We start from the raw sequence: 14,776 nt of genomic DNA, 5'->3' as shown, positions 1-14,776 counted from the left end.
CAAATACATGGAGGTTAAAGAACATCCTATGAAAGAAATGGGCCCACAACTCTATGGTCAACTAATCTTCAATAGAGCAAAGACTATCCTATGGAAACCAGATGTTCTCTTCAACTAGTGGTATTGGGAAAACTGGACAGCAACATGCAGTAGGATGAAAGTGGACCACTTTCTTACACCATACACAAAAATAAAATTCAAAATGGATGAAAGACCCAAATGTGAGACAGGAAGCCATCAAAGCCCTGGAGGAGAACACAGGCAACAACCTCTTTGACCTCAGCCTCAGCAACTTCTTACTAGACACATTTTGGAGGCAAGAGAAACAAGCAAAAATGAACTATTGGGACTTCAGCAAGTTAAAAAGTTTCTGCACAGTGAAGGAAACAACCAACAAACCTAAAATGGGAGAAGATATTTGCAAATGACCGATCTAATAAAGTGTTAATATCCAAAATCTATAAAGAATTTATCAAACTCAACCCCCAAACCAAATAATTCAGTTAAGAAATGAGCAGAAGACACGAATAGACTTTTCTCCAAAGAAGACATCAAGATGGCCAACAGACACATGAAAAGATGCCCAACATCACTCATCATCAGGGAAATGCAAATCAAAACCATGATGAGATACCACTTTGCACCAGTCAGAATGGCTAAAATTAACAAGTCAGGAAATGACAGATACTGGTGAAAATGCTGAGAAAGGGCAACCCTCATACACTGTTGGTGGGAATGCAAACTGGTTCCGCCACTATAGAAAACAGCATGGAGATTCCTCAAAAAATTAAAAATAGAGCTACCCTATAACCCAGCAACTTCCCTACTAGATATTCACTCAAAGGATACAGAAATAGAGAGTCAGGGGGGCACACGCACCCCAGTGCTTATAGCAGCATTATCAACGATAGCCAAATTATGGAAAGAGCCCAGAGGTGCTTCGACTGATGAGTCGATAAAGATGTGGTGCAAATATCCAAAGGAAAATTACTCAGCCATCAAAGAGAATGAAAAATTGCCATTTGCAATGATGTAGATGGAGAAAGACAAATACCATATGATTTCACTCATATATGGAGTTTAAGAAACAAAACAGGTGAACATAGGGAAAGAAAAAAAAAGCAGGAGGCAAACCTAAGAAACTCTTAACTATAGAGAACAAACCGAGGGTTGATGGATAGGAGGTGGGCAGGGAACGGGCTAAATGGGTGATGGATATTAAGGAGGGCACTTGTGATGAGCACTGGGTATTCTATGTAAGTGATGAATCACTAAATTCTACTCCTGAAACCAATAGTACACTATATGTTAACTACCTAGAATTTAAATAAAAACTCACTCAAAAACAAAAACAAAAAATCTCTGTCTTCTTTCCTCCTTCTGAATACTGTTACAATTTGAGATATAAACTACTGCGTGTTGGAGAATGGAAGACAACATTGTAATTTTTTCTTTTTCTGGAAGAGGAAGAATAAATGTTAAAACCCTTGGTTCTGAAAGGAAGAAACAACTGAAGTTTGGGGAGTTTTGTTTAATTTATGCTAGTAAGTCCTGTCAAACTGCCTCAGTTTTCCTTCATTTTGAATGTGACCTAGAGTGGAACCTGAGTTCCATATAACTATTAAGGTTTCCCTCTCACCATATCTCCCACCTATAAAAAATATGTTTCTAGTGTATTTTCTTCACATTGCTGGGTTCCTTGCTGCCCTAATACATTTACTCAGAATTTGCACAGGAAATCCCCACAGATTCCCTTCCATTGGTTATTGGGGGAGGGAGCTTTTATAGGACAAGTGCTCAGAAAACACATTCACTCATTCATTTCTTCAGTTGTTTTTGTTTGTTGAGCCCCTAAACCGTCCCTGGCACTGTGCTACTTTCTAGAGTTAGGGAAATAAGACCAGCCTCTCAAGCAGCTCCCACATTCCATTTTCTTTTTATTTTTTCCCTTTAGCTTCTCTTTAAGAAGAAAATTGAGTAGGGACCTCATTAGAAAGGTTCCTTTTGATGGACTCCTGTCAAACATCACCATTTGCAAGAGTCACATCTCCTAGAGAGTGTCAGAATAACGCAGACTATTCTGTAATTCTGAGCAGGAGGGCAGGTAGAGCCCCGAATTTGAAGGAATAACCTTGAGTCTCAGCTTGCTTCCTAGCCATGTGCCTTCACTTTCCCAAGATTTAATCCCTTTTGCCTCTTTTACGTGTCTCTCAAGATCCTCATGGTATCATCCCACAGAATGACCTAATACCCTGTAACTCTTGTCAATCTTTGTACTAGTGTCTTAAGTATGATACAAACAAGGGAGCATTGTTGCTAATCTTGTTGACTAGTATTACCGTTTTTTCTCATTTAATGACTTAGCTGAGGACTCATCTTTTCTTGAACTAGCTTGAACAAGCCCTTAAAAAACCCTAAGATCTTGAGTTTTTTTTTTTTTTTTCCTTTCCAATATATATGTGCACACACATATACACACACACAAGCATGGAAAAAACGTAATGGCAATATACATTTTATGCCCTTAATTTATATTTTTCCCTTCAAGATACAAAACATCCCAAATTATATACATATATCCCTCCAATTTATAAAAAGTATTTTAAAAATTGATCATTTCCTGGAGGAATTTGTATTTTGGTTGGGAAAACATAAAGATACCTTGACAACTATAAGAAAATATCTGTATTAACCTGAATGTTAATGTTGGGGGCTTTAGAAGGGAAAGAGATCTCAATTCGATTTCATGGGGCTGGAGGGAGGCAGGGCTACAGAGTGACCGGAAGAGGCAGGGCCCTTTCACAGAGGGAGAACAGGAGAGTTCAGGAGTGTTTCACGACATTATTTCATATCGGACTATAGAGAGAATGCTACATTTGTATTCTTTTTTTTAATTAGAAAGGTATTTATAGGCTTTCTTAGTTTTGTGATTATAGAAATAGCATGTTTACTTTCTGAAAACTGGAAAAACAGAGAAGTATAAACATAAAAATAACAATATTCCGGACGCCTGGGCACCTGGGCCTTCGGCTCAGGTCATGATCCTGGAGTCCCAGGATCGAGTCCCGCATCGGGGTTCCCTGCTTATCCGGAAGTCTGCTTCTTCCTCTGACCCTCCCCTTTCTCGTGCTCTCTCTCTCATTCTCTCTCTCAGATTTAAAAAAAAAAAAAAATCTTAAAAAAATAATAATATCCCAATTTTCACTCCAAAAATAAGTCCCTTTAACATTAGAGCGAAAAGTCTTTCACATATTTTCTCTCCCCCTCTCTCTCTCTCTCTCTCTCTCTCTCTCTCTTTCTCACACACACACATACACACACACACATACACACATACACACACCTTGGAATATTTTTCTATTTGTCTAGATTTGTAAGTTCTTCAGTAAGATTTTATAATAATTTTTACATATTTATACTTTTTTGAGAACATAAATGGATTTTTAAAATTCAAGTTCCTGGGACGCCTGGGTGGCTCAGTTGATTGTACGACTGCCTTCGGCTCAGGTCATGATCCCGGAGTTCCCGGATCGAGTCCCGCATCTGGCTCCCAGCTCCACGGGGAGTCTGCTTCTCCCTCTGACCTTCTCCTCGCTCATGCTCTCTCTCACTGTCTCTTTCTCAAATAAATAAAATCTTAAAAAAAAAAACATTCAAGTTCCTGATTATTGATATTGCAGAGAAAATTATTCTTTTTATATATCTTTTATCTAGACACCTTATCTTTTTAAATTCAGGAAGGCTTTTGCTATACTCTGTTGGGTTTTTCAGATATATAACATTCATACCACCACCAAAAGAGAGAATTTTATATCTTCAGTTTATAGGTTTTTTTTTCATTTTTAATGTATGTTTGGAATCATTACATAACTATTATTTCTACTTATAATGGAAATAGCTTTATAATTTCACCAGTAAAATGGAATTTGTTTGGAATTTTGGTAAAGAGTTCATAAGATTTTGGGGTAGCTTTTTTTTTTCATCTGCATATCCTTTTTATTTATATATTGATCAAAGTAATACAGAAAAATAGAAAATAAAAAATGGCCAAAATGTTTGTATTAAAGAAAGGAGTTCTCTGAGCTAGGTCAACCTACTTCCAATTCTTACTTCCCAGAAGGAACCATCTTTCTTACTTTTATCCATATCTTCTAGTATTCCTTTCACTTTTTAATGTAACCTGTTTGCATTGCTATTACTTGATTTCCTAGTTTCAAAGATGACCTTTTTAATTACTGTTGTAGAATATGAAGCATTACCTCTCTCCTGTCTCCCTTTCCCCTCTCTCCCATTCCCTCCCCCACTACAAGCACATACTTCCTCTCTCTGGAGCCTCCCAGGAGAGGTCTGTCATCTTGTGTTGTTGCTGTTGTTAAATCAGTATTTGTTGTTCACACAAAACATTATTAACAAGTGAGCTATGTACAACAATCCCATTTCTTCTTGTGCAGTCACTTTTTCCATTTTACTTCATGATGCTGTGTACCTTGTATTAAATCCCCTCAAAACACTCTAGCATATAACTTTACCGTTTTCTGACATGTCGCATATTCTGTCCATCTTCCTGTTTCTTAGCGATGCCCTTCGTGGATCTCTCCCTCATGGTCTAGCCTGGAAACTGTTCCCCAGCTTCTCTGGGGCTGTTGCACAGAGACTTGTCCTCATCATCCTGCTGGGAATTCACTTTGTGTCTGTCTTACGCAGGGTCTTCTGCATTTATTTTCCTTTTTTCTTTTCCTCATTATGTTGGAGGCCATTCACCAGTCTTCGTTAGATACACAGATTTATTTCCCCTCAGGCTATTTCCTATTTCCTTTGTTGTTACTGTTAAAATAGATGGTATAAATCATATTTACTAATCTTTTTATGTTATAATTTCTATAAGTTTACTTTCTCTGACAGCTTTTAGGATCTTCTTTATTTCCAGTGTTCTGAAAAGTTTTGATGTGTGTTTGGGTCTCATTTTACTTCTTGCCCAGGGACTGATAGGCTTTCATCATTTAGAAATGTATGCCCTTTGAAAATAAATAAATAAAATAAAATAACATGTATGTCCTTTAGTTCTTAGAAATTTTGCTTCGTAATCTAATGTATAACTTCTTCCTGTCTGATTTTGGTTCTCTCTGGAACTCTCATAATTGGATTTTGAGTATCTTGGGCAAATCCTCTAACTTCATACTTTTCCTGTTCACATTAATCATGCTTTTTTTCTACTTGGAGAGATATCCTTTTCCTCCCTTCCGAGACTTTGAGATATTAGCTCCTGCGATATATCCTTCATGCATCAACTTTTCGGTAATCATTTCAGTGTCTTTAGGTTCATTCTGTGTTGTAAGCTACTGCATTTGAACTTGTAGATCACTGTTTCAGTTTTCAGCTTCGCCAGTGCCGTATTACATTGCCTTCATGAGAGTCATATTTTGGATCTTTTTAATTTCCATTTCTTTGTTCTTGGATTATTCTTTGGAAATCTCTTCTCAACTGTCCTTAAGCACCCCGGTTTCTTCATTTAATCTGCCTCAATGATAGCCATATGCTTTTCCTACTTGACATGCCTCCCCTAAGCGGCCGACTTGTGTTAGAAGTGCCATGTTCAATGAAAGCAGGCTTGTTACCTCAGAAGCCTGACAGATTGGACTCTGGATCTTCTGTCACTACTAGCACAGCAAGATAAAGTAAAGAGGGTGCTTCGAACTTTGCCAAGAAAGCAAACTCCCTTCAAAGCTCCCAGGCCGCCATCTTCCCTGTCATTGCAACAACTCCGGTGGGCCTCCTCCTTCTGGTGACACGGGCACCGAAACAGAATCCTCAGGAGTGACCCTCTTTCCCTGCTCTCCATGTTGGTGTCCACGTCATTAGTCGTGTGAACACAACGTGGAGGGGCGAGAGAGAAGAAGCCGAAGCACTTGCTCTAGACATCAACCTCCAGAACTTATGTGTCTTAGGAGAAGTGATGCACCATTGTAGATCATGTGTTTGCTTATGATCTGTGGAATTTTTCACTTTTATGCATAATCAAGGAAGTATAATTTAAGCAAGTTTTACTTTTAAGCATAATTTTCCATTTTAAGCCTAATGGTTCCTTAAATCAACCATTCCTATAGATAGCTTGCCTGTTGGACTCTAAGGCAATAATCCACGCACAGAATTTCCCTGGAAGCAGAATATTCTAACTGTAAGAAAAATAGGGGGAGGGAAGAGACAACACATAGAAATTCCCCTGTTGAGTCCAAACCTGTGGACTAAAGAAGGAAAGTACCAAGGGCATCCTATGAAAAATTCTACAACATGGTTTTGACAATATTTGAATAGACACACTAGAACTAAAAATGAAACGTGCACTGAAGATTCACTTTTTCTACAAGCAGAACATGTAACTGATTATCTTACAGTTTTTCTGGACATTACTTGCTGAATGATTGAAGAGCCAAGCATATGTCACCACAGCTGATTTTTACCCCCTGGGGTTCCCTATAGCCCTTAAGCCCAATGGATTCCAAAATGCTGTTCATTAAACCAATTAAACTGCGCTGGTTTTATTAAAGCTCCCCAATATGGGCTAATTATGACCTTTTTCATTGCTCACACAAAGCAATATATTTAGAAGGGCTTGATCAATAAGACAGATTTCTGCTACATGTTTTGCTTTCAGGATACATCTGCAATCCTTTCCAAAAATCTATACTTATTGATACTAGTGCATTTCCTTTTGATACACACTTGATGCTCATTAACAATCTGTTCAAAAGCTGGTGGTACACTCATTGTTTATAATGCTGATGAGGATACGTACCCATACCATAAAGTACTGAAGATCAAGACAGTGGTAAACACTAATTTCAGGGGAGCACTTGCATCCGAGGAGAGTGGCAGGGGTCTGGGGTCAAGCATGAACACGCTAAGGTCAATGCGGGATTTCTCCCCGCATTGACACTGTTGTTTGGGGCAGAGTAATCTGTCCTGGGGGCTTGCCCTGTGTATTACAGGATGTTCAGCATCCTTGAACTCTACCCACAGGATGCTGCTAGCACCTCTCTTCCTAATGGTGACAACCAAAAAATGCCTCCAGATATGGCTGTGTGTTCCCAAGGGCAGGGAAAGGGATTCCCCACTGATTGGGAAGTTGTGCTTTGATCAGAGCGGGAATGCTTGGTTGGTAGTGGAGTGGAAGGCTCACAGGTGTCCATTTGTACGTGGCGCTTCGTAATTTGCTTAGAAGTTACATACGTGTACCCAAGAGAGTGCGCCTCAGTGTTATATCCTAAAATGTCCTAAAGCTGCGGATAATCTCCTTGCAGCAGGTGACTTTCTGGAAATCACCTTGGAGACAGATTCTGTTTGATCTGCGTCACGATGATTCAGGGAGAGTGTGGAACTTTATTTTTCACTTTCCAACCAGCATACCAGCATATTTCCTCGTGTGTCATTATGATGCGTATTTTGACAGGATGTTTATTTTAAATCTTCAAAGTCTGGAACATTTAATTATGCAGTTTGGGTAACCAGCTCTTGCTAAAAATTGCACGGCTTTTAGGCCAGAACTGAATATTCCCGTCAAATATCAAAAATATATGTAGAAAGGGTGCAAGACATCAAGTCATGTGCACATAAAATAAGATACAATCTTGTCTGATTAATACTATAAGTCGGGAAACAGAACCCTTCAAAAACCAGCTTAAATAACACGGAACTTATTCTAGGGATTGAGAGGAGCTCAGGGTTAGAAGTGACGCTGGGTTTGGGGGTTGGGACTGCCAGGTACTATCTCCCCTCACCCCCCGCCCGACTCATTTTGTGACTCATGATTAAGGAAATCGTATTGGCTCGGCGTAGGTCAGGTGTCAGCCCTTGGTCTAATTCTGAGGTGGTGAATTAACTACTGTTCAACAAATGCCTAAGTTTATTTGTAAAACTTTTTTTTTTTTTTTGGAGGGGGAGAGAGCAAGAGCATGCGAGTATGGGTGGGGGAGTGGGGCGGGGGAAAAGGAGAGAGAGAATCTCAAGCAGGCTCCATGCCCAGTGCAGAGCCCAATGGGGCTCGATCTCATGACCTGAGCTGAAATCAAGAGTCAGTCACTTAACTGTTGACTGAGCCACTCAGGAGCCCTTTGTGAAACTCTTTCTGATCAAAATCTGAGTATACAGATTTTTAAGCTGTTCATAATGGTACAGAATTACTAACATAGTCATATCCTCAAAATCATGTAATAGGCACAGTTGGAAGGATGGTTCTCGGGTCTGCAGTGTAGGGAGGTACCGGTGACCTTGAGGTTCACTCATGTATTGTCACCCACAGCTGCATCACACATAAGGAACAACGAGGTACTCTGAAATCTGACAGTAAAGCAAATTAGGGTCTCTGAAAAAGAACAATGCTATAGGTGAGATTGCTATCCATTCCACTAAATGGGATATGGGACAGATCTCTGATAAGCAAATTTAATGCTGTCCAGTCTTAGGGGAAAGCTTTTGAGAAAAACACATTTTTAAATGTGTGCTTATGGCAGTCAGCTTGATTCCCCAAAGTAGTAACGTTAATCTCCAATTCATTGTGATATTAAACTTTTTACTTCAAATAAATTTTAACTATTGCATTTTTAGTCCCAATTTTCATTTTCTCTACTAATTTGAGTGGCATATTTTCTTCATTGAAATTATGCACAAAATAAGCACAGTATTATCTGGCTAATACCATAAGAATAACAATTTTGGTAAAACAGTAAAGCAGACCTCCCCGAAAGCAGAAGCATTCTCTTACATTTCAACAGAACATACTCCGTGAAAGCTGAAAGTGGTTGTAATTAGCAGTTTGAGATTTCTTTCTTTATTTCTTTTAATGTTCTACTTTCCATGAAGGATGTAAAACATGGGAATTATCTGTACCACTTTATCTTGATCAGTGCAACCAGTTAGGTCCTGGCCCACCACCATGACCACGGTAGCATGTTGGTAGCTTTTTTTTTTTTTTTAAAGATTTTATTTATTTATTTGACAGACAGAGATCACAAATAGGCAGAGAGGCAGGCAGAGAGGGAGAGAGGAGGAAGCAGGCTCCCTGTTGAGCAGAGAGCCCGATGCGGGGCTCGATCCCAGGACCCTGGGATCATGACCTGAGCTGAAGACAGAGGCTTTAACCCACTAGGCCACCCAGGCGCCCCTGGTAGCTTTTTTTAAGACTTAACTGGACCTCTTAGATATCAGGGAAGTATTTCATAAGCAACTATAGAAACAAGTGCATATTCTTGATTCATCACTTTGGGCATCTGGAAACACTCTTTGGAGTTGGTAATAAGTCCTGCGAACCATCGGTTAAACAAATAGATGATGGAACTGAAATGGGAGGGTCTCGGAGATTCAGACCCCGCCACCAGCCAGTGGTCCTCGTGGGCCACAGGTCCTGTGATGAGCATCTCTTTGGCATCCTGGGGCCTCGGCACAGTAGGTCACGGACTGCAAACAGGCTGAAGGAGTAGTCTGCCCTCTTAAAATCGAATCTAAGAAAGCAAAAACTTTTCGATGCTGTTGAAGAAGATGTATTTCTTTGGGTCAAGCGAGCCTTTAAAGATATTCTGTGATCTTGTTCGTCTGTAATATTTAAAGGGCAGCTTCATAACATGAGTGACCATCCTTGCCCATTATTCTAGCAGTGGGGCACCTGAGTGGTTCAGTCGGTTGAGTGTCAGGACCCTTGGTTTCCACTCAGGTCATAAGTTTTCATGGATTGTGGACCCTGTACTGGGTTCTGTCCTCAGAGGGGATTCTGCTTGATTGCTTGATGACGATCTTCTCCTGTGCCTCCTCCCCACTCGAGTGTGTGCGCTCTCTCTCTCTCTCTCTCAAACAAATAAGTCTTTAAAATTAGAATTAAATTAAATCTGTAGAGTTAGAATTCTCTAGCACAGCCCTAGGGAATAAACTCAGATATAGTTTGTGCCCATAATACTGCCCCACACGAGTGGTACATTAAAAACTCTAGTGATGGGCCCCTGGGTGGTTCAATCAGTTAAGCCTCTGCCTTCGGCTCAGGTCATGATTCCAGGGTTCTGGGATCAAGTCCCGAATTGGGCTCCTTGCTTGGCAGGGAGCCTGCTTCTCTCTCTGCCTCTGCCTGCCACTCTGCCTGCTTGTGCGCTTTCTCTCTGTGTGTCTGTCAAATAAGTAAATAAATAAAATCTTTAAAAACTCGAGTGATTATATTTTATCATCCAGAAACATTGAATTTTAACCGTATCTTTCTAACACGTATAAAAAGAGAGTAGAATGAGGCTAATCTCTGTGACCAATCAACAAAAATATTTCTTAAGTGCCTGTAAAATAAATTGTTAGGCTAAACATTGAATAATATGCATGTAATAAACAGGGACATGTTGGCTATGACAACGTACCTACTAGGTATAAACTAGGATAAGAGCATATGTCTTCAGAGACAGATGGAGGATAGACTGACAGAAAACAGCGTTCTTCACGGGAAAGTGATGCTCCACAGACCGTGCGCCGTCGGACAGTTTCCGTTGACTGATGACGCCACGCCCAGGGGTTTGTCCTTGAAATGGGGAAAATACGACACCGCCTGAGGGGCTGCCCCAGCACAGCTGTGTTGGCGCCGGGCACACATGGTGTTGAGCAAAGGGTCGTTACCGTTACTGTATGTTGCTTAGTCATCCCTGCACCCAGCTCAGCAGACCTTCCAGCAGCTGGTCCCAGCCCCAGCAGAACTGTGAAGCCACTTGTGTCTTTTGTGCCCTTGGCCCCGCCTTAGAGTTCCCTCCTGACCTTTCGGATACTCACTGCTCTCACACTGTCTGAACAATCCCAATCTTTTCTTTCTTTCTTTTTTTTTTTTTTAAGAGGGGGACAGAGGGAGAGAATCCTGAATCCTGAGCAGGAGCCGTGCCCAGCGTGAAGCCCGATGCGGGGCTCAGTCTCACAACCCTGGGATCGTGAAAACAGACAAAACCAAAAGTCGGTTGCTTAACTGACTGAGGCATCCAGGTGTCCCAACAATCCCAGTCATTTTAAATATTACTCTTTAGGGGCCCCTGGGTGGCTCAGTCAGTTAAACTTCTGGATTTGGCTCAGGTCATGATCCCAGGGTTCTGTGATTGAGCCCGCATCAGGCTCTCTGCTCAGTGGGGAACCTGCCTCTCCCTCTTCTCCCCACTTGTGTACGCTTGCTCTCTCTCATTATCTCTGTCTCTCTCTCTCTCTCTCTCAAACAAATTCATAAAATCTTTAAAAAATTGCACAAAATAATTGTGTGCCTGAACTTGGCTCAGCCACTTGAGGTCTTGCGTTCCTAATTTCACATATCATAGTAGCTGGGATATATTAGATAGTAAAGGTTTGCTGAAGGGAAGCTGGGCCTTCATAGATAATTGTAGGCATCAGTACGTAACTGTAGAGGCTCTGGCTAGAGCATCACACAAGCCCCATCCATGGTCGCTGAAATCACATTGTTTAGGCTAAACTTCCAAGTAAAGTGGCACAGTACCTTTAGGGCCACGGCTGTGCAGTGTGGTACAGAGAGGTCAGAAGGGACGGTCCCCGTGGGCCCCTCAGATGGCTCGGTGTTCCCTCTAGGGGACCAGCAGGCTGGGCTGCAGCAGACCCGAATGAGAGCACAGGGATCTAAGAACTAAAACACAATCCAATGCCAGGTTTGTGTTTTGACCCAACTTTGTGGGTCAAATTTCAGGCCCAGTGTCCCAGGCCAGGAGGCGAGAGCCAGCCAGCCTCACAGAGGGATGAAGTTGTTTCTAGTCCGAATGTGAAGGTAGGCGAAGGCTTGCCCGGAGACCCCTGTCGTGGGTACAGTCTGAGGCACGCACCGGGGTCCCCTGCATTATCTTCGTTCCAGAGATGAGAAGATGCTTCCCTCAGTGCTGCTCAGCCTAGTGGGCTGAAGGGCACAGCCAGCGAATGTGGCCTCGAGCTCTGTTGGTGGATTGAATTATGTCCCCCCAAAAAAGACGTGCTAAAGGCCTAACCCCTAGTCCTTCAGAATGTGACCTTATTTGGAAACAGGGTTTTTGGAGATGTAATTAGTTAAGATGAGGGCCCACGGTAGTGGGGTGGTCCCTGGTCCAACAGGACTAGTGTCCTTGTAAGCTCAGGAAAAACAGACACAGGGCATGCCTCCATGGGACAATGGGTGGAGGTGGCAGGAGAGCAGCTGCCAGTCAGGGGACAGCAGAGATTCACCAGAAGCTGGGGAGACACGGGAGGGAGTCCCCCCTGCAGGTTTCGTGGGAAGGATGGCCCTTGCCAACACCTCGATTATGGACTACCAACCTCCGGGACTGAGAGACAATCACCTTTTTTTGTTCCAAGCCATTCAGTTTGTGATACTTTGTTAGAGTGGCCATGGGAAATGTCACGTCCCCAAGACACATGCTCTTCTCCGTCCACTCATGGGCGCTGGCAGCTGTGTGCTTGGGGGACACGGGGGATACCACAGCATCCGCAGAGATGTGGATCTCTCCATAATTGCCATGGCCACCACCCACTGTGGCCATTCGGACCATGCTCTCCCCAACTGCTCCTCCTCCCCGTAACCCTCCCTGGATGAGACGATGCCTGCATGGCTGGAGGCTGAGGCCACCCACCTGCGCACTCTCTTCCCCTCCGTCCTGCTCCCGCCCCACCGCCTCTGTTGCCATCCCCCTGCCACAGGGCCAGGTGCATGCTTTACCTTTCTTTTCCCAAGAGGAACAGATTAAGCGCAGAGTACACACCACTCTTCCTTTCTGGTGTTCTGGAATATACCTTTATGCATACGATGTTCCGTCTTCCCCTGCTAATGAAGATCCTGACGATGAAGTAGGCCACCAGAATATATCCGCATCATTAATATCCAGCATCTGAAAACAAAGTAGCTTGCTTCATTAAAAATACGCATATAGTCCTGTTCTTTTAAAGATGTGGAAATTTAGAATTTCTTTAAGGAGCATCTGGGTGGCTCAGTTGGCAAAGTGTCTTGACTCTTGATTTCAGCTCAGGTTGTGGTCTCAGGGTCGTGAGATCAAGTCCCACATTGGGCTCCATGCTGAGTACGGAACCTGCTTAAGATTCTCTCCCTCTCCCTCTGCCCCTTCTGACCACTTCTCTTAAAAAAAAAAAAAAAAATCTAAATCCGATTGCATTTCTTTAAGTTTAACTGCATTCAGGCTTCCAGTTATGGAATGACTAAGTCATTAAGTCATTAATGACCCATTAAGTCATGGGAATTAAAGGCACAGCAGAGGGAAGAGTCAGTGGTGTTGGAACAGCGTTGGTGACATGTTGACTGGTGGGGCGCAGGACATCAGGTGTAGACCTTTTGGATCACTGTGTTGTAAGCCTGAAGCTAACATTGTTTCAACTACACTCAAATAGAAAAACAACCAGTAAATAGGTGTAATTGCATTCTGTGGACAATATGCTCTTTTTGAGAAGTGGTACGTGCATTGTTCTGAGGCAGGAATAGGTAACAGCATGACAGCTGATTTTCGTAAGGCTTGAATAATCGTTGCTTAAATTAAGAACCATCAGATAAAGAAAGGGCAGGAGGAGGCCAAGTTCAAAGTCACGAAAAGGGAAAATGAGGAAGGAAAAGCCACTGCAGGGTCAAGGGTGAAAATAGCGCATAGAAAAGCACAAGATAGCTGGTTTTTTGCTGAGGAGAGTTATGATACTAAACAGGATGATCCTTGACTGATTGCAAATTTGTATGAGAATGACTGCAAAACTAGAAGAGTTTGGTGCACGGATCTCCCCAACTGGGAGGCCGGCGGTGGAGCTGGGATTTGAATCCCATCTGACTGGAGAGGCCGTGTTCTTGCTTCTTGACTCCAGCCTCCTCTGCACAAGTGTCCCTGTAATTCTCCTTATTTTCCTTTCGTTTTCCTTTGAGAACAAAATAAGTTCTCGAGGGCCTTCTGTGCACCAAACTAATGCAAACGTTGGGCCGGCCTGAATGCCAGCTGCGATCACTGCAAATCATGAGCGTTGTTGCCATGTCTGGTTGCAAGTTCAAGGCCTGACCCTGAGGCTGACCAGGATCTCCTTGAACCCCCCAGGAGCAGAGGTGACCTACATGAACATGACCGCCTACAACAAGGGCCGGCTCCAGTCCTCCTTCTGGATCGTGGACAAACAGCATGTCTACATCGGCAGCGCCGGCTTGGAGTGGCAGTCGCTGGGACAGGTAAGCTTTCCGCGCTTCGTAAACTCAGAGCCACGTCGGCATCAAAGCTCCCTGCTCCGTAATGCGCGTGGGCCGCTCTGCCAGGGTGTAGGAGAGAAAATACAGCACTGATTATTTTTCACTGGAAGTTTTAATAGGCTCCCCTCCTTTTACTATGAAATGAGAACCCTTTCCTTGACAGAGTCACCTTCCCCCAAACGCGGCATGGTTTCAGGACTCTTATAATTCAGATGCTACCCCCAGATTCTGCAGACGGGTTGCTATGTGGTTTATGTTATCCAGACTGAACTGTTCAGCATGAGATCACATACTCTATGAGACAGCGGAAAACATCAATTCAGCGTAGACCGTATGTTTTAGAACAGTGATCATTTGTGTTATTCCTCGAGTAAATCTTCACATGACAGTGTTACCTCCTCTTGGCAAATAAGTCATTTCAAATGTCTTGAAGATACACTTGAACCGTCTGTAGTTTTCATGTATTTATTTCTGTCGGGGTGATCCCTCGAGGATGGCAAACCAGCTTCTTCCCACTAGTCAGCTGGTGGCTGGAAGGTCTCGACCCTTGGGGGGCATGGAGGACGGGCAGGT

At 42.7% G+C, this 14,776-nt stretch overlaps 1 protein-coding gene across 1 annotated transcript in view; it reads left to right on the top strand.

Annotated features, from left to right (window-relative positions):
• The window catches only part of LOC111150878 (phospholipase D family member 5), a 378,454-nt gene that overhangs the window by 253,621 nt on the left and 110,057 nt on the right, over window positions 1–14,776 (top strand). The window contains exon 5 of the mRNA XM_022508546.1: window positions 14,058–14,185. Within this exon, the coding sequence (XP_022364254.1) occupies window positions 14,058–14,185 (128 nt within the window). The remainder of the gene's footprint in view (window positions 1–14,057; window positions 14,186–14,776) is intronic.

The sequence above is a fragment of the Enhydra lutris genome, unplaced genomic scaffold, assembly GCF_002288905.1.
Source record: "Enhydra lutris kenyoni isolate GAN:26980312 unplaced genomic scaffold, ASM228890v2 scaffoldscaffold24, whole genome shotgun sequence".
Classification (NCBI taxonomy): Eukaryota; Metazoa; Chordata; class Mammalia; order Carnivora; family Mustelidae; genus Enhydra; species Enhydra lutris.
Note: the sequence above shows the minus strand (reverse complement) of the source record. Positions and strands in the feature narration are given on the sequence as shown.